General features: G+C 43.8%; 1 protein-coding gene across 4 annotated transcripts in view; it reads left to right on the top strand.

Annotated features, from left to right (window-relative positions):
* LOC109889960 (striatin-like) overlaps positions 1-15,722 on the top strand; it is an 83,657-nt gene extending 67,935 nt beyond the window's left edge. For 2 of the 4 annotated variants that reach the window (XM_020481848.2, XM_020481829.2), the window contains exons 7-18: positions 119-278; positions 2,909-3,019; positions 4,827-4,970; positions 5,256-5,392; positions 7,764-7,939; positions 8,392-8,439; positions 8,688-8,809; positions 9,115-9,282; positions 10,873-11,013; positions 11,481-11,582; positions 11,739-11,825; positions 12,118-15,722. In XM_020481848.2, coding sequence (XP_020337437.1) covers positions 119-278; positions 2,909-3,019; positions 4,827-4,970; positions 5,256-5,392; positions 7,764-7,939; positions 8,392-8,439; positions 8,688-8,809; positions 9,115-9,282; positions 10,873-11,013; positions 11,481-11,582; positions 11,739-11,825; positions 12,118-12,287 — 1,566 coding nt within the window. In that variant the 3' untranslated portion in view covers positions 12,288-15,722. The remainder of the gene's footprint in view (positions 1-118; positions 279-2,908; positions 3,020-4,826; positions 4,971-5,255; positions 5,393-7,763; positions 7,940-8,391; positions 8,440-8,687; positions 8,810-9,114; positions 9,283-10,872; positions 11,014-11,480; positions 11,583-11,738; positions 11,826-12,117) is intronic. The other 2 variants (XM_020481858.2, XM_031828771.1) reach the window with 1 other exon arrangement.
* Positions 15,723-19,215: the final 3,493 nt, after the last annotated feature.

Here is a 19,215-nt window from a genome sequence, read left to right as displayed (position 1 = left end):
ATGCAATTTCCTTCGTTTTTGATTGGACACCCTACTCATTCAGACCTACACTTTCACTCAACTCATTCAGTCAATCAGACCCCCTCTCCGTCTCTTCAACCCTCTCTGTCTTCCACAGATGGTGAGGAAGAAGACGTCTTCGTCCCCCTCCTCATCCTCGGACATGAGTGACGACCAGGACACGGAGGATGCCCTGAAGGGCTTTGACTTCCTGGCCAGCCCAGATGAGATGGACGGCTCGCCCGATGTCCGGAGTGCCGAAGACAGAGGAGACTGGGGTGAGGGGGGCTTGGTTGGTTGTTTGATGAACACTCAAACTAGAATGGTAACGTTTACATGTGGGCCAAAGTAACTTATTGGGGGCAGTGGGTCTATTAGTAGGCCTAGTCAACAGTGAAGGGGAAATGTTGGCCATAGTAGGACTATAGTGTGCAAGTAAGTGGGGACCTGCATTTATTCTCAGGACACGAGAGCACAAAAGGGACAGGAGGGCCATGGAAAGAGGACAGTAGACCAAAGGGAGGACGAGTGGGCCATAGCAGGGACAGTTGGGTCAAGAGAACATTGAGTGTAACTCGGTTTCCTGCTCTAGCTCCACAGAACAGTCCCCACTGAGGGGACCTACCCATCCCTCAATCGCCCACTCACACAGAACCCTGTATTCTCTGTCCTAGTCTTCACACAAAGACACAGCTGGCCACCTGGCTACTGTGGCTCCATTATCCCCTTTAGCTAACAGGGAGCCCCTTCACTCCCATCACCTAGCAATGCCTTGTGTTTATCTCCACTCAATGACCAATGGCATTCCCACACAATCAGTGAGTCCGCTTGTCACAGGTCAGGGAGCAGTCAGTTGAGTTGCACAGCCAAAGAGGAACAGATGATGTGGCGTCGCTGGTTGTGTGACAGAGGAAGCCAGAGGGATCCAGTTGAAGGCATAGGCGATCTTCCAATATGCATACTATGTTCATAGTAATTACTAAGTAATATGCTAGTGTAGACATTAGAACACAGCCACAACAAATGACCAATTGTCTGTGATGCATTGACCCACTGACTAGATGTTGACAATCCAGTTATTTTTATAAATACTATAATTCAATAGTAGTTCATGTAAATAATGGTGACAAAATCTTTTTTTGAAAGACTATTCTTTTGTTATTGGGATAATTAGGTCAGCTTGCATGCGAAACTGAGTTGTTTGCATTTTTCCTCTGTTAACCATAATTGAAGCGATAAGCTGAACACACAGCAAAGGACGGCTAGATGGATGGATGGTAATTAAAAGGTCAAGCGGCAGCGAGGCGCTTCGCTGATCAGTTATGAAACAGAGTTGTCATCAGCAGCTCTGTGCTCTCAAGTGTTCATCTCCTCCGCTTGATCCCACACACTGCCACTACAGATATATATATATATTTTTCACCTTTATTTAACCAGGTAGGCCAGTTGAGAACAAGTTCTCATTTACAACTGCGACCTAGCCAAAAAGCAAAGCAGTGCGACAAACAACAACACCGAGTTACACAGAAACAAACGTACAGTCAATAACACAACAGAAAAGAAAATGAGAAAGATCTATTACAGTGTGTGCAAATGTAGAGGAGTAGGGAGGTAGGCAATAAATAGGCCATAGAGGGGAAAATAATTACAAATTAGCATTAATACTGGAGTGATAGTTATGCAGATGATGATTTGCAAGTAGAGATACTGGGGTGCAAAAGAAGAAGAGGGTATGTCCTAATGGCACCCTATTCTCTATATGGTGCACTATTTTTGATCTGAGCCCTATGGACCATGTATGATCATGCCTGCATCTGAAATCCCCCACATAATTTGACATTTTTGGTTGAAATACATTATATGTTGTGTTTTTAGTTCTTTAGCCAGCTCACATTATAAAACCTACATGGTTGCTGCTTTTGATATATAGAACATTTCAAAACATGATGGAGTATTGTTGAATGGCGTTGCATTTTGGGGGGGGGGGGGGGGGTGCATTGAATGTTATTTGCATTGTCTTAACATTAGCATGTAATGCTGTTGTTGACGGTGCGGCACAAAGGACAAAGCCTTGCAGAGACTGAGTGAGGCATGACGGCTGTTCACCATATGCTTTGTTGTCACCTTATTTGGCTGGACACAGCTTTCTTTGACATGAAAATGTTTGAATACATTAACGCAAAAAAAATCAGGATTGCTGCCGGCTATCAAATTCAGCATTTGATGTCAGCTGTATTTTTTTTTGTCGGAAGCCAATCTGGCTCTTTACTACAACCCCCCCCCCCGAATCCTTTGTTTAATGGCAGTTTTGTGCATTTGTGTTTCCATATTGAGTGGCGCAGCGATGGTAACCCTCAGGCATGACTCTACTCTCCTGTTCCATCCCTGTCTGTTGTCATATGAGGAGAATTTTACCGATTCTCTTTCTGACTGATCCCTATGTGTTGACATCACCACCCCCTATATGTGATTTGAGAGAGGCCCGAAGGCCTGTAGAAAACATAAACTTGGGGCTCTCGGTGGTGGGGTGGGGTGGGGGAGTATTACAGGAAGAATTTCCCTCACACACTTTTTTACATACTGCAGCAAATGGCAATAATGCAATAATACATTGCCGGTCTCAAACACAGATCTCCCTGCCCGTAGGCAAACTCGCTAACCACTGCTCCAATAGGGTTAATACACTTGGGGGGGGGGGGTTGTAGGCAAGTGTCTCTGCAATACATTTTACAGGCTATATATACATATATTAGGATTAAAGAGGCCATCTTCACTTGAACCACCTTTTAATTTCATAACACTTTGGATTTGAGTTTCGTTTGGTCTGGTTCAATAGAAAGTTCTGGACACTGACCGGCTTCTCGGTTTCTGCCCCCCCCCTTCCCCCTACCCCTTCCTTCGGGTGTAGAGAAGGAAGAGCAGTGCCCCATGCCCGAGGCCTGGGACGTGGACCAGGGCCTCATAGCCCAACTCAAGGAGCAGTACAGGAAGGAGCGCAAGGGCAAAAAGGGGGTGAAGAGTAAGTCTGTCAGGCCTCCCCTTTCTTTCTCGCCATTGCTTTCTTTCTCCTTGTCCTGGTGATAAGAGCTTCTCTCTCTCTCTCTCTCTCTCTCTCTCTCTCTCTCTCTCTCTCTCTCTCTCTCTCTCTCTCTCTGAGGTCAACTATAACATGCAAACATTATATTTAACAGACACGTTAAGCACGTTAGATACACTATTCCTCCCATCGCTTCGTTTTGGCGCTCTATTTCGGCCATCTAGTACCACCTTCTCCATGTTTGTGTCTGTGCCTCTGTGTGTGGTTCCGCGCGTACATGTTTGTATGTTAACATTTTAATGGGATTGCAGTCACTGCCTCTCCTCACAGTGCTCAGAACCGCGCAGGACAATTTGATCACTCTTGCAAGTGATCAATCACTATAACCACATTCACTAAAAGAAAAGTGCACCGTGCTGCATTCTTAACCCTCTCGCTGTATCGACCTTACTCATTGCTGTTTTAAGTTGCGTCCATAGAAATATAATTACTAAAAAGGGCATAGCCCATCAGACCACAGCAATTTGACTGCACCCTCGCGGGTACACTCAGTATGAGTGAAATGGCTTACCCATTATGGCCTCATTGTCTTGAATGGGTGTGCCCCTTCTAGTAATTCTATGTCTATGGTTGCACCATCCTACACTTGAGACATTCCATCCCGCTTCGTCGTGTTTGTACCTGTCTTTATTATGCCATAGGTTATCAGCTACACCTGTGTCTTTGTATGTGTGCTGGTTCCTTTTTTCTGTCTCTGTATTTTTCAAACATTCCAACTTCTTATTTTCTCTGAAAGTATGCCTGTGTCAGTGACTTAACGCTCTCCTTTCCTCCCAGCTTTTGTTGTTCTTTGAGTTATTTCTATGTTCAAGCTACGAAGTCGTCTTTCGCCAAGCATAAGCCATGGATCTGCTCTTCAATCTGCTTATTTGTGGCTTCAATCTTATAAAGTTTCTGAGTATTTAAATAAATACAAATATATTTTTTTAAGTATATTTTATTTAACTAGGCAAGTCAGTTAAGCACTAATTCTTATTTTCAATGGCGGGCTAGGAACAGTGGAGTAACTGCCTTGTTCAGGGGCAGAACAACAGATTTTTACCTTGTCAGCTCGGGGATTCGATCTAGCAACATTTCAGTTACTGGCCCAACATTCTAGCCACGAGGCTATCTGCCGCCCCTGAGTAGCAGCGCTGAGCTAGGATCAGGTTCCCCCTGTCCATAAAATCATATAAATGATTATCTAAAAAGCTAAACTGATCCTTAATCAGCAATGCTACTTTGTGATGCTTTATGAATACGGGCCCTGTTATCTTGTCCATTCTCTGCATCACTTTTTGATTTTTGATTTTTTTTCAATCAGCATTCCAGCATGGGTCTCCAACTCCGAGCTACTTGGAGTGCAGTCTTTTGTTCCAGACCAGCACTAATGCACCTGATTCAACTAATTATGGTTCAGACTGAAAAATGTGTATTATTTTAAACTGATTAGTAGTGCTGGGCTGGTACAAAACCCTGTGCACCCAGTAACTCCAAAGAGCCAGTGACCCCTGCCCAAAGATGTTTAAGATGAGGATTGTGTGCCCTTCTACTCTAAGAAGATGACCTTCCATTCTCCTCTTCTCGTCTTCCTTATCCCTCTCCTTTCTTTCTTTGACTCTTTTCCTTCCTGATCCTCTCTGTATACTGCTACTTCTCCTCTTCCTCCTCCTTCCTTCCTCCCTCTCCTTTCCTTCTCTGTCTCTACTCCTTCTCCATGATCCTCTTCTCATCTTCCTCCTCCTCCCAGGGCCTAACCGGTCCAAACTGCAGGATATGCTGGCCAACCTGCGAGACGCCGAGGACCTCCCCTCCATGCAGCCCCCCGTGACACCGCCGTCCCGGCCCAGCGTCCCCAGGCTCAACGAGCACGAAGTGGGCCACCCCGAGGAAGGTAAGACGAGAGCTTAATTGTCCCCAAAGGGTTTGAATTTACAGAGTGCACAATTTCCAAATATACACAATTGACTGTAAAAAAAATTATTGACAATTTTACACAACAATATCTAATAGGCCCAAATACCAGTAGCAGTCGTTTAGTGTTTTTGACTTCTGTTTGTCCGTCTGTTAATTTTTCCCTACTTTTCTGGTATCTGTCTAATTTGTTTGTCTGGCTCTGTCCATCTGCCTATTTTGTCTGGTCTGTCCATCTATCTCACTGTCCGTCCATCCATCCCAGTGGAGGCCATGACGTTTCCGCCCACGTCAGGGAAGTCGTTCATTATGGGGCCGGACGAGGCGGCGGAGAGCGAGCTGGGCCTGGGCGAGCTGGCGGGCCTCACTGTGGCCAATGAGGCAGACAGCCTGGCCTACGACGTGAGTACCTACATCTGCAGGGAAGGGAGGATAAGGAAGGATGAGAGGGTGAGGGGGAGTAAGGGGGGCGTGGCCAAGAAAGCCGACAGCCTGGTCTACAATTTGAGTTGCGTTAGTCCTTCCTTACACTGGGCACCAACCACTGCCAGATGCAATGGCAAGGCAGCTAGCAGTGAATGAAAAAAGTAATGAAAACCTTTATTATGACATAAACAACACTTTATTGTCCCAAAGGGAATTTTATTTACATATCAAATTTTATTTGTCACATGCGCCAAATACTTACAACAATGCAGTTTTTAGAAAATACCTTTAAAAAAAATCTGAAATTAAAGTAACAAATAATTAAAGAACAGCAGTAAAATAACAATAGCGAGGTTATATACAGGGGGTTACCGGTACAAAGTCCATGTGCAGGGGCACTGGTTAGTCGAGGTAATTCAGGTAAAATGTACATGTAGGTAGAGTTATTAAAGTGACTATGCATAGATAATAAACAGAGTAGCAGCAGAGTAAAAGTGGGGGTGGGGGGGGCAATGCAAATAGTCTGGGTAGCCATTTGATTTGATGTTCAGGAGTCTTATGGCTTGGGGGTAGAAGCTGTTTAGAAGCCTCTTGGACCTAGACTTGGTGCTTGTGTACCGCTTGCCCTGCAGTAGCAGAGAGAACAGTCTATTACTAGCGTGGCTGGAGTCTTTGACAATTTTAGGGCCTTCTTCTGACACCGCCTGGTATAGAGGTCCTGGATGGCAGGAAGCTTGGTGACATACTGGGCCGTACGCACCACCCTTTGTAGTGCCTTGCGGTCGGAGGCCGAGCAGTTGCCATACCAAGCAGTGATGCAACCAGTCAGATGCTTTCGATTGTGCAGCTGTTGAACCTTTTGAGCATCTGAGAACCCATGCCAAATATTTTCAGTCTCTTGTCGGAGAATAGGTTTTGTCATTCCCTCTTCACGACTGTCTTGGTGTGTCTGGACCATGTTTGCTTGTTTGTTGGTGATGTCGACACCAAGGAACTTGAAGCTCTCAATCTGTTCCACTACAGCCCCGTAGATGAGAATGGTGGCGTGCTCGGTCCTCCTTTTCCTGTAGACCACAATCATCTCCTTTATCTTGATCACTTTGAGGGAGAGGTTGTGATGACCACCGCAATCATAACAAAATGAAGGAAAACAGGTGGCACGGACTTGGCAATCTTTTGACAGACAGTACAACATTCAGCTAATCAGATCAAAGGGCACCACCACCAAACAGCGGGCAGCAGCATTCACAAATGACATTTTCTGCTGTATATATAAATATGGCGTGTTCGCACCCAGGTAAATTAACTATTTATCTACATGACCTAAAGCCTGTGGAGCCCCATGGACAACTCTTTCAGCACTTAGGTCCCAATATCTACTGCTTCACATTTCCATGTAGAAAAATATAAATTGATTGGCTAGATTTAGAGACTTTGAGCTTCTAAACTAGAACACTAAGTAGAAAGTCAATATTTAAACAGGCTAGTCTGATTAGCATGGGCTTTGACTTTGACTTTTATTGACACACACACACTCACACTCAGGCACACAGAGACACAGGCACATACGTGCACATACACACTCCAGATCAATTGAATGTGAAGTGAACTGCGGTTGTATTGCTGTGGAGAGCTAGCATACAGATTGAGGTTGTGGTCGAAGAGACTGAGTGTCATATTGCTCAGTTGGACCCAGTGTGGGAGGAGACCTTAGTGTTAGAATTATATTTATATGATGGACACACTCATCTCAAAATAGGAATGGATTTGTGTGCGTTAGATAACATTAACGTTTGTATGGTAACTTTCATACTAAGATGTTGCAGCTCTAACAAGCAGGAAATTAAAAGGATAAGCAGTGACTGGGGTCAAGCACAAGAGGCACATTGCAGACATATTTAGCAGACTCGGTGAAGAGCATAGCGCCACTGAACTTGCATTGCAAACAGGAACAACCCTTCTTTTTTTTTTGTCTGGCGTGACCACGTAAGTTACTTTTTGTAAATTGAAATAAATAAGTAAAAAATAGTGACTCCCTAGCTTGCTATACCTTCTGAAACATTATTATACAGCACTTAGGATTGAATCCTAATAATAAGTGCTTGCTTGAAAAAGCTAAACAAAAAACAAGCAAATAACAGCTGTCAGACGGTAGGTCTGGACTGTGATTTTCAGCCGGAGTTGTTGCCTCAAACAGATGGAGAGACAATCAAGAGGGAACCACATGGCTTGAGCAAAGGGAGGAGGTGGTCAGAAGGGTGGTCAGAAGGGGGACATCTGTGGGCATAACTTGCATTTTGTTGCATATCTCCATTTGATATTGAAACTCTTTGTCATTTTAACTCAGGTGACCAACAGCCAGGATGCGCTGCGGAAGACATGGAGCCCCAAGTTCACGCTGCGGAGCCACTTTGACTCCATCCGGGGCCTGGCCTTCCACCCCGTGGAGCCCGTCTTGGTCACTGCCTCCGAGGACCACACCCTCAAACTGTGGAACCTCCAGAAGACCGCCCCCGCAAAGAAGTAAGAGCTCACATAGGCCTACACTGTTGTCAGTCAAACACCTGGGTTGTATTTACTAGACCCAAAACTATTCAAATGTTTGCCTTTATTTAACCAGGTAAGTAATTGAGAACACATTCTCTTTACAATGACGACCTTACCAAGATAAGAGCGATACACAGTAGAAACTCTCGGTGTGCACTAATGAATACGACCCAGCTGCCAGTCAAAGACAATGATGCTTTTAAGCAGGTACCTAAGTAGTGAACGTGGGTAACTTGGTCACTTTCAATGGGGTAAGAGTCATTTGGAATTGTTAAGAGCACTATTGCGAAAAGACAATCGATAGCTAAAGCATGCCTTTTTCTGCTTATGCATTTCTGATGGCTGTAATGGGCCATTTTGTTCTACTTAGCGTATGTTTGTTGAATATGTACATCAAAGGTAGTTATATCCCCTGTCTGTCTTCCTAGGTGTGCTGCCTTAGATGTGGAGCCCATCTATACATTCCGGGCCCATCGGTGAGTAACCTTCCTTATCCACTATAACCCAACCTTTTTATAAATGGACAGCTGGACCGATACTCTTGTATACATGAATCATTTGTTCAAGCAAATTAACTTTTATCTTTGCATAAGTGAAAGAAAAATGGTTGAATTTTATAATGACAGGTATTGCCACTTTCTCCTGTAGGAGTGAGATGTTGTGTTTTGTCTTCGCCAAAACAAGTTGTAGTTAATAATGAGATGAGTTTTCCTGTGTTCTGTAGGGGTGCGGTGTTGTGTGTGACCATGAGCTCTACAGGGGAGCAGTGCTTCAGTGGGGGGGTGGATGGAACCATTCAGAGCTGGAACACCCCCAACCCCAATATCGACCCCTATGACTCATATGGTACACCCCCAAGATGCCTTAGATACACCTCTGATTATTAGCACATTTCTCTTGTTTCATATTCTCTTCATCTCTTCACTGATCGCTTGACTCTTTCCACCTGACACTCCTTTCATCCTCTTTCACTCTTCTCTCTTTATCCAACTCTTTTTTTTTTTTCCCCTGTCTCCACATGATCTTTCGTTCTCTATAATTTCCCTCTCTCCTTTTCCCCTCCCTCTTAACTCTCCCCATCTCTTAAATCTGCATCTCTCCCTCATCTCTTTCCCTCTCCCTCCTAACTCTCCCTCTCTTTCCTGCCATAGAGCCCTCGGTGCTGCGGGGGGCACTGCTTGGTCACACTGACTCAGTGTGGGGAGTGGTTTACAGCTCGGCCCACCAGCGCCTGCTCTCCTGCTCCGGGGACGGCACTGTGCGCCTGTGGAACGCTGCCAACACCTCCCCCGCACTTGCCGTCTTCAACGAGAAAGGAGGTGAATAGCTGAACGCAGATCAGATCGACGAAATGATCCCCCAATAGACTTACTTTGGCTGCCCCATACAAACACTGCCCTAGGATCAATTCATAAAACAGATGCCTTACACATTTTCACCTAATGTTCCACAGTGCCTGCTCTAGAATCAGCTTACAAAGCACCTAATTGACCCTCTTACACAGACTGTCCCACATAACCACTGCTCTGGGATCAGCTTATAAAATATATTTGCAATTGTACACTATACAATGACCTTGAATCCGCTCCATAAAGAGTTACTCCGGGGTTTCCCAAACTAGGGGTCGCGACACCATGCCCGATGAAAAAACTAAATGGGTTTGCGAGAGAAAATTGACGCTTGGTTCATAGAAGGTAGCCGATAGATGCGGTTGTAAGAATCAGAGTGGTTTCTGTTTTCTTCCTACAAATGTGTCCTTTTTTTGAATGGTTTATGCTACTATGCCCACAAGGCATTAGAACAGAATTGACAAGACCAGGCACTAAATCAGACTGGGGGGGGGATATAACATCATCAATTATGTTCTTTTCTACACAGAAAGTCATACAATATTATCGCCTGCTGATCGTCTGAACTTCCCAATGCCTTTCTGATGCATTTCAGTCACTTCAAATCATACTGTCTTCAGATTGAAAAACTGTCAATAATAATATGACTGGGCCTCCTGGGTGGCACAGTGGTTAAGGGCGCTGTACTGCAGCGCCAGCTGTGCCACCAGAGACCCTGGGTTCGCGCCCAGGCTCTGTCATAACCGGCCGCGACCGGCAGGTCAGTGGGGCGACGCACAATTGGCCTAGTGTCGTCCGGGTTAGGAAGGGCTTGGCCGGTAGGGATATCCTTGTCTCATCGCACACCAGCAACTCCTGTGGCGGGCCGGGCACAGTACGCGCTAAAACCAAGGTTGCCAGGTGCACCGTGTTTCCTCCGACACATTGGTGCGGCTGGCTTCCGGGTTGGATGCGCGCTGTGTTAAGAAGCAGTGCGGCTTGGTTGGGTTATGTATCAGAGGACGCATGACTTTCAACCTTCGTCTCTCCTGAGCCCGTACGGGAGTTGTAGCGAGGAGACAAGATAGTAGCTACTAAAACAATTGGATACCACGAAATTGGAGAGAAAAAGGGGTCAAATTCAAAATAATAATAATATATATATATATTTTTAAATTATATGACTGATTTTGTAATAGACTGTCATAGTCCCAATGTTGATTACATAACTTTTTTTACATGGTGGGGTTGCGGGTCAAAACAGTTTGGGAACCTCTGAGTCAATTCAGAACTCTACGTGCCCCAAAAAGAGGTCTGACCTAGGACCAGCCAGGTCCCCACAGCCAAACCCTAACCTCTCTACCTCTGTCTGATTCAGAGCGAAACTGATCTAGAATTAGCTCAATTCAGGACACTATCAGCCCCATAAAAAGGTCTGACCTAGGACCAGGTCACCACCATGGAAATAGATGTATAGAATGGCATTCTATTTCTATGATCACCACACTCAAATCCTGCCCCCTTCAACATAACTCCTGCTCTAAGATTAGCTCATAACCTTTCCAACTCTGTCGGTTTCAGAACTGGGCGTCCCCACGTCAGTAGACCTGGTGTGCAGTGAGCCGGCCCACATGGTGACGTCGTTCAGCACGGGGGAGATCGGACTCTTCAACATGGAGACGCGGCAGCTGATCCTCAAGCTGGACCAGACCGGAGAACCCGGTAAGCTCCGCTGCCATTTCTACACAGTGACTGTATAGATTTGTAACTCAAAAGAGACTAATTGAGTGCACTATGCGCTCACTGCCTATTCTTGCGCTCTCCCTGTCAACGCCCTTTACCCCTCTTGTCACAACATAAATGTTTGTTTGTGCATTAAAAGTCATACTTTTATTTTGTTGGTGTGCTCTCTTCAGAAAGCTTCCCTAGCTATTTATTTGTTTTATTAGCAATAGGCTATAGCAGCTGGTATATCAGTACAGTCAATATACGTCAATACAGGCAATATAACCCTAGTGCCCACCAAGTATGTTATAGCTCTGTGGCTTTTCCTTTCTACACCCTACTTTAGAATCAGTTTGTCTCGAGTTATAACTCCCATTTACCCTGTTGTTCTGACAAATGACTAAATGTAAATGAGAAAGGTTAATCGGGCAATGTTCAATTGAGTTCCATGTCTTGTCACACAGAAGCCCCGTGCAAGATCAACAAGGTGCTGAGTCACCCCACTCTGCCCATCACCATCACGGCCCAGGAGGACCGACACATCCAGTTCTTCGACAACAACACGGGTGAGCTAGAAGGCTGTCATTTTGAACCGGCATTCCAAATGTATACATAGTAAGACAAACACATTTTGTCACAATATAAAGTGTACTTATAACAGTTGGTATAAATACAACATTGAGGACAGTGATTTTTGTACTCATCCCGGGTTCCTATTACAGGGAAATGTATTCACTCCATGGTAGCCCACCTGGACGCAGTCACCAGTTTAGCTGTGGATCCCAACGGCTTGTACCTGATGTCTGGCAGTAAGTATTTATCTGGAAACGGGGAAGTACTAGTGTTTATGTTCGTTAGCGTTTTATGTAATTACAGCAATATTGTTCCTTGCATAACTGGAGATACGTGTGGCAAATATCTGAGCACAGAAACGGAAGCCCCCTTCGATCTTTCTTGTGGTAACTTTCACTAAAAGGCAGTTTTAGAATTGTAACGTTTCCCTCTAGCTCTCTTTTGTCCTCTCTCACTCTACCTCCCTATTTCTTTATATTTTTGTTCCTGTTTCTTTATATTTTTGTTCTCCATCCTCCGCCCTGTTAGGCCACGACTGCTCCATCCGCCTGTGGAACATGGAGAGCAAGACGTGCATCCAGGAATTCACAGCGCACCGCAAGAAGTCGGACGAGGCCATCCACGACGTGGCGTTCCACCCCACCAAGTGCTACATCGGCAGCGCCGGGGCCGACGCGCTCGCCAAGGTCTTCGTATGACCGCAAATCCCAATGGCTAACAGCTGCGTCCGGCTCGAAGGACCATCAAAAAGGGGCGGAGTTGTGTTGTAACTGAAGGGAGAGATGGGAGTTGGAGCCCAACTCAAAGGCAGTGTGGAAGGAAATGTAGTGAGGTGGATGGGTAACTAGCCACTGGTGTCTGAGTCTTGACCAGTGGCAGTCGAGAGGGATGGTTAGACACCTGATGGTTTGAAGGCTGAAAGGGGTGAACGTGAGAGTTTTGAGAGAAAGAGGGCTACTCTACTATCCTTCCACCCGGGCGGGCCTGGGTGCTACAGCCAAACCAGAAGGAGATGTGGTCAAACATCACAAAGACCAAGCGGATATCCAGGAAATTCTCAAGACCTGTACTCTCGTTTAGAAACATTGCGTTCGTTTCCTAACTAACAGAAACACAATACTCGTATTCTGCCCCCCCCCCCCCTCCCTCCCCAGGCACCCCTAAGACTGCCTGTGTCTTCAATGTCATCGTTTTCAAAGATTTCATGAAAATGTGCCTTTTTCGTCAGTCTTGCAGACAACGTTATTTTACAGTTTGTGTGCAAAGTAGGAGTGGGCAGGGTGTTCAACAACAAGTTATAATTTATTGTCCAACATAGTACTGGAGATTGTCTATTCAATTTGATCCATAAAACTGAGTTTAAAAATAATTATATTTGCATCAGATGTACACAGCATATATATGGCTAGTGGTCAATAGTCACAGTACTGTTTAAATTATTGAACGAGTGAGTTGAGATCCACAATGCCCTCCAATCCACTGAAATATACAGTAGCGTGCAGAACTCGAGTCCCCCTGAATAAGAAAAATGGTAAATAAGTTTAAAGAAACCTGAAAGTCAGTTTGAAGTTGAAGTAAAGGCCATGAGCCTGCATTTCCTTGGTGTGTGATTTATTATAGCCTTTTGTATATGTCCATGTGGTTTTGTATGTAATCACAACGAATTGGAAATGACTCCATTAATTCATCTCTAAAACAAGTAAAAATGTAGCTTTTTAAGTAGTGCCTATTGTCCATACTCTTGCTTTGCACCCTCTTGAAAAGCCAACCCCATGAAAATAATTGAGTTGTTTGATGAAACTTTGCTAACAGAATTCCTACATATTAGCCCATATGAATCTGTCACCTAAGTGAGTAAGCCATCCTTGTATTCCAGCTTGCTTTGCTTCGGTGTTGAATCAGTGTTCAAATCCAAATTACCTGTACACAGCCAAAACACTGACTTAACCAGGCCACATCCTTCAACTTCATTTAGTTTCCAATTCAATTGTAAATGCTTTTATGCTCCAGCTTCAGCTCGCCTAGGTACAAGGAGTGCCTCTTTTGTTGTTTGGATGTTCCATTCTTTACATAAATAGGACAACAACATTGTAATATACTGTACCAACATAAGTAGAAGCGTTAACTCTTAACAAGATCTGTCCTTTGACACTTTGCTAGCGGTAGATTAATTACTCAAACTTTGTTTCACAATTTAATGGAATTGATTGATCAATGTTGTGGTTTGACCTCATTTGAATACATGCTGCTTTATCGTGTATTTATAGTTGAGCAACCTGACAAACTGCACTGAAAAATGGCTTGCAGTGAAACAATTTTTTCATTAGATTTTTTTTGTTTTGTTTTTTTGAGCTGTGTATTTATTTATGCCTCCGTGTCATTTAAGCCAAAAGAATCAACCAAGTATTGTCTTACAACGACAAGATGCTTCAAAGAGAGCCTGCACATGTAAAGTTTGCTGCGACCGTTAAGTTGGCTCTTTCATCTTAGAATGCTAAGTTAGATATTTTGCTAATGCTAAGTTGGCTATGATTGCTAAGATAGTTTCTTCATAGATATCCTGCTTGCCCCTGTGCTGAGTTAGCCCCTTGGCTCCCATTTTTGACAGCAGAACTGAGGTCTCTCAGTACTCAACTGCACACAAGCTACGCTCCTGTGTTTAGGCGATATGACCAGCTCTGGTCAGAAAGCAGGGTAAATGCTTTAGGTAATAACTGTTTGAAAATATAATTTTGTCAAATTATTTTGAGCAATTACTAGTTTTTTATTTACTCTACATGGTTGGTGAAAAAGGTCAATCCTTGTTAAATACAGGTAAATATTTTTTTAAAGAATATTTTCTGTTTTACTTGAACATTTAGGAGTTATTCCTTGGGATTTGTGTACTTTGTTTCTTTTGTAGTGGAATGGTTTGAGATTTGCCGGTCTTATCACAAGTTGTATGCCTTTGGTTGTGAGCACTACAAAACAAGAAAGATTTTTGTCATTTATTCTCAAAATTGTCTCATCTGCAGTTGAACATGTGAGAGATTAGAATTTCGCTATCTACCAAATGCTTTGGTCTCTAAAATAAGGACTGTTGAATGACGAGGATGGATCAATGGGGAATTCGGTGTGCTTGTGTTGTACAAAGATATTTTTTTCCTTTTTATTTTTCTTTGGTGTCAGGTAATTTTAGACAATGTAAGGGAGCGAACAGAAAACATGTACAGTTTTAAAGTATATATAAAAAAAAAGATATTTATTAACACAGTATATTGAGTGGCTAAACATGGTGATGTGAAATGGAGTCAGTATGTATGGGTGCGCTTGTCGTGGTAAACGTACAGTAGTCTCATCACAACACTGTAGTTGAACAAAAGAGGAGTTAGTATATGGTCCCCTGCTGCTCACAATGTGGAAGAAGCATATTTCACCAGGCTGGCTCACATTTCATGTCTTTTAATGGGCTTTATGTCCATTTGAATGACAGAATAGTGAGGGTTTGACCATAAGCTAGTGTTTCTTTTTGTGTGTGTTTTTGGTCATGGAGAACCACTTTAGATACTAGTTTGATTGAGCTGTCGTTTTTGAGACCTGTTAGTTCGCTGTTTGTCCATCAAGACTGCATACGGTCCTCAATTGGAATAATAATAACCAAGCAAACAGTGGTCCTCCAGAACCAGGAGTCAGACAAGAACTAGGATTTGAACAAAGAATTATCGTGTTGTTATAGGCAGTGTAAAAGCAGAGTGCTCTAGTCTAAATGGTGACTCATAGATATGCGTCTAAAATTCACTTGTCCATTCTGAGCAGCAGGGGGTGTTGCTTACAAGCACTACAAAGTGTATGAAAAGAGATCACACAAAATAAAGAACCTATTAATAACCAATGGGAAAACAAAACACAAAGCATTGGGCGAAGCCAAGTTTGCCTGTTGTAAATCAAAAGTAATTCCCCTTTTAACCTCCAGTTGTATAGAGAATTCTTTTAAGATGTGAATTTGATAAATATGCTAATTGGACTGTACATACAGTACATATAATTATTGTCATTATAGTTTATTCTTTTTTTCATGATGTATTGTATTTTTTCTCAGATGGGAGAGTGACAGATTTATCAATAACAACAATAAAGGAATATGTTGTATATCATACTGGTAATGTAGTATTTGTTTCCCACCTTTAGAATAATGCCTTTCATTGCTTCAACATTCACACATTTTCCATTTCAAGTGTATACCTACCTATAGGAAAATATATTTGTATTTGATTTAATACTTTAAGTAACCCCATATTAATTGTAATCCAATAGCAATGTTTATACCATTCAAAAGTCCAAACAATAATACTTTTCAAAACATGTTTTATGTTGTATATTATTTAAATACATATAGAGCTGTACGTAAGTACCATTTGTTGACAATGTAGTACTTCTCCCAGTGTGTAAGAGACCACACACACCAGAACGGTGGTCAGCCAAGCGAAGTAGTAGGCCGTTACATCAATTACTTCCGCCGTGGGGTCATATTGAGCAGTACCTGTTTTCTTTGCCAATTTAACATGTAGGATCGTTGGAAAATGACCAGATAATGCGACCTGATATTCTGGTCAGAGGCACTCTGTTGTACGCTCAGCTGACCGTCGTTTTGGTGTGTTCTACTTAAGGGTTCAGTTTTGGGCCTGTGAGTTGAACTCTTGACAGATGTTGTGTACGATAGTGGGCACCAGCTTATGGAGGTCATCAAAGTCCTCCATGAAGTACGAGTGCTCCTTGACTGGCTCACTGGCTATGTCTTCTAGCTGCTCCTGGGAAGTCCAAGCAATACCAATGGAGTAGGCACTTATACCTGTTTACACAGACACACAATACACATACCATATATCAGTTCCTTGCTCTATTCAAATATTTCAATTCAAATGAACCCTTTCTCCATCAAGGTTGTCTCTGGTGATTAAATGGATGAAAGCAATAATGTGGAAAGTGAAACCTTGCTTTCATTCACTCAAGTCACCCAAATGGTACGTAAAAAATGAAGGAGAGGTGTATTTTCATATGAACGCCGTCAGTGATAACTACTATGACCTGCTTACTCCTGTTAGGTTGGCTGGAAACTTCCCGGGTGGTGAACGCAATGGCCACCCCTGTGCTGGTCCCCCCGCTCCAGTAGCTTATCCCCAAAATGGCATCCAACAGCTCCTTCTTTCCACCATATTCCCCAAGGCATATCTCCAACCTCTGCTCATTTGTGTACTGCACTAGCGCCACGTGTGTCCATGGTGGAGATGTCGAACGTCGACGTAACATTGCCGACAAACTTGAGTAGGGTGGCGAAGTGGGCGGTGTCCATACTGCAGGAGCCATCCATTAGGAAGATGAGGTCATGGGCATTTGTGGCAGGTGCGGCTACACACCAGGCGGGGCATGGAACACGTGTTCCATCAGGGGCCGTACGGGGGAGAGTAAGGAGAACCAACTGGCAAAGGGCAGGGAGAAGAAGACGCCGGCCCGACACCACCTGAGGAAGGGAGAAGACTGAGGTTGTCAGTTAAAGTGTGTTTCTGAAAGATTCCTCATCAAAAAGATTGGAAAATTGACCAATACACAATGACGACACAACAGTGGTCGGCCTGATCACCGATAACGATGAGACCAGCCTATAGAGACGAGGTCAGAGACAACAACCTCATGGGTCCCCAGGTCCTCAATTTTCTACAGCTGCACCATTGAGAGCATCATGACCGGTTGCATCACGGCCTGGTATGGCAACTGCTCGGCATCTGACCGTAAGGCGCTACAGAGGGTAGTACGTACAGCCCAGTACGTCTCTGGGCCAAGCTTCCTGCCATCCGGGACCTATATACTAGGCATGTCAGAGGAAGGCCCTAACATTTGTCAAAGACTCCAGTCACCTTAGTCATAGACTGTTCTCTCTGCTACCGCACGGCAAGCACCACCAGAGAGCCAAGTCTTTTTCCTCACTTTTCTCTGTTTAATGCGGCTGCATATCCTGGAGGGAATCTTATTTCAGTCATTAACTAAAACAGCAGGGAGTGTTGGAGAGGCAACAAAGAAATGTAAACACAGTACTGTGAAGGGATGAGCTTGAAGACAATTCAACTCCCCCGGCTCCCTGGTGGAATGAGCTTGAAGACTATTTAACTCCCCCGGCTCCCGGCTTGGTGTCACTCATGGATTTTAATGAGTATATGTGTACTATATGAATTTTAAGTAGATCTACAATACAATTTTATGTACATTTTCTTTTGTCATTTTTCAAGCAATTTCGATGGAGATAATCATGTGTTTTTTTAAATAGATGCAGACGATGGAAGCCTCTTTGTTTAGATTAAGCCTGCTATTTAATCAAAGGTTTCTCGGGGAAGTCAATCATCTTTGTTTCACAAAGTAAACAAAGTCTGTAGGATTACACAAATCTTAAATCATTCTTGCAAGAGACGTATTGTGTCTAATCCCTGGAAACCCATCCCACCCAAACCATACTATTCATGTTGTTTTTCTAAGTTGCAATGAGTGTCAACCTTGCCTGCCTGCCTGCCATCCTGTTGCACACAATGGAAATAAGCCTTAAGGCTTTATCAAGTTTATATTTTTATGTGTGTATTGTTCCTCTGGCTGGAGTAGCTTTATATACGTTTTTAATTGTCAAATAAGTCATTTAAAATCCTGTGTGTGGCAACTCACCCACATTGGAATGACCCCCTTTTTTGGATGATATGCTCTACACAGGTCCTTATATTTATATTTCTTTATTTAACTAGGCAAGTCTGTTTAGAACAAATTCTTATTTACATTGACGGCCTACACTGGCCAAACCCGGACGGCGCTGGGCCAATTGTGCGCCGCCCTATGGGACTCCAAATCACGTCCGGTTGTGATGCATCCTGGATTCGAACCAGGGTGTCCGTAGTGACACCTCAAGCACTGAAATGCAGTGCCTGGCAAAAGTAAACCACTCGGGAGCCTGATTTTAAGATCCCTGGGGTTGAGATGGACCTTCAGTCCAAACTATCACTGGGAAAAACACAAGAACACACCTGTACTGTATTTGAACCGAGTTAATAATGCCTAGCTATTGTAATGAATCAATTCAAATATCTCTTACATTGCAAGATGGCTGAGTGTGTTAGACCATGGTGCTGGCAACACCAGGGTGTTATTGAAGTAATGGGTCACTGTCAGTGTTAATAGATACATTTAATTAACTTAGCACACCCCCTTATCCTGAGCGACTTACAGTAGTGAGTACATACATTTTTCATACTGGTCCCCCGTGGGAATCAAACCCACAACCCTGGCATTGCAAGCACCATGCTCTACCAACTGAGCTACATGGGACCAAAGTTCTGTGAGTTGCTTTGTTTGCATGAACGCATGTCCTAATGACCATATCAAATATCTTGTTCTGACATTTCTCTTGTCCTCTTCTAGTTGAGGGGGGAAAAGGGAGGCAGCGCAGTTAAGTCTGACAACATCATGTATTATCTCTCCCCCTCTCCCCTCTCTCTCTCCATCAATATCCATCACTCCCATCTGTCAAAAATGTCTCTCTTAGGATGCTCATTAAGCATGATGGTGAAGGAGGGGGCCTGGTGTGTGTTCCAAATGGCACACTAATCCCTATGT

This window comes from Oncorhynchus kisutch, linkage group LG1 (genome assembly GCF_002021735.2).
Source record: "Oncorhynchus kisutch isolate 150728-3 linkage group LG1, Okis_V2, whole genome shotgun sequence".
Classification (NCBI taxonomy): Eukaryota; Metazoa; Chordata; class Actinopteri; order Salmoniformes; family Salmonidae; genus Oncorhynchus; species Oncorhynchus kisutch.
Note: the sequence above shows the minus strand (reverse complement) of the source record. Positions and strands in the feature narration are given on the sequence as shown.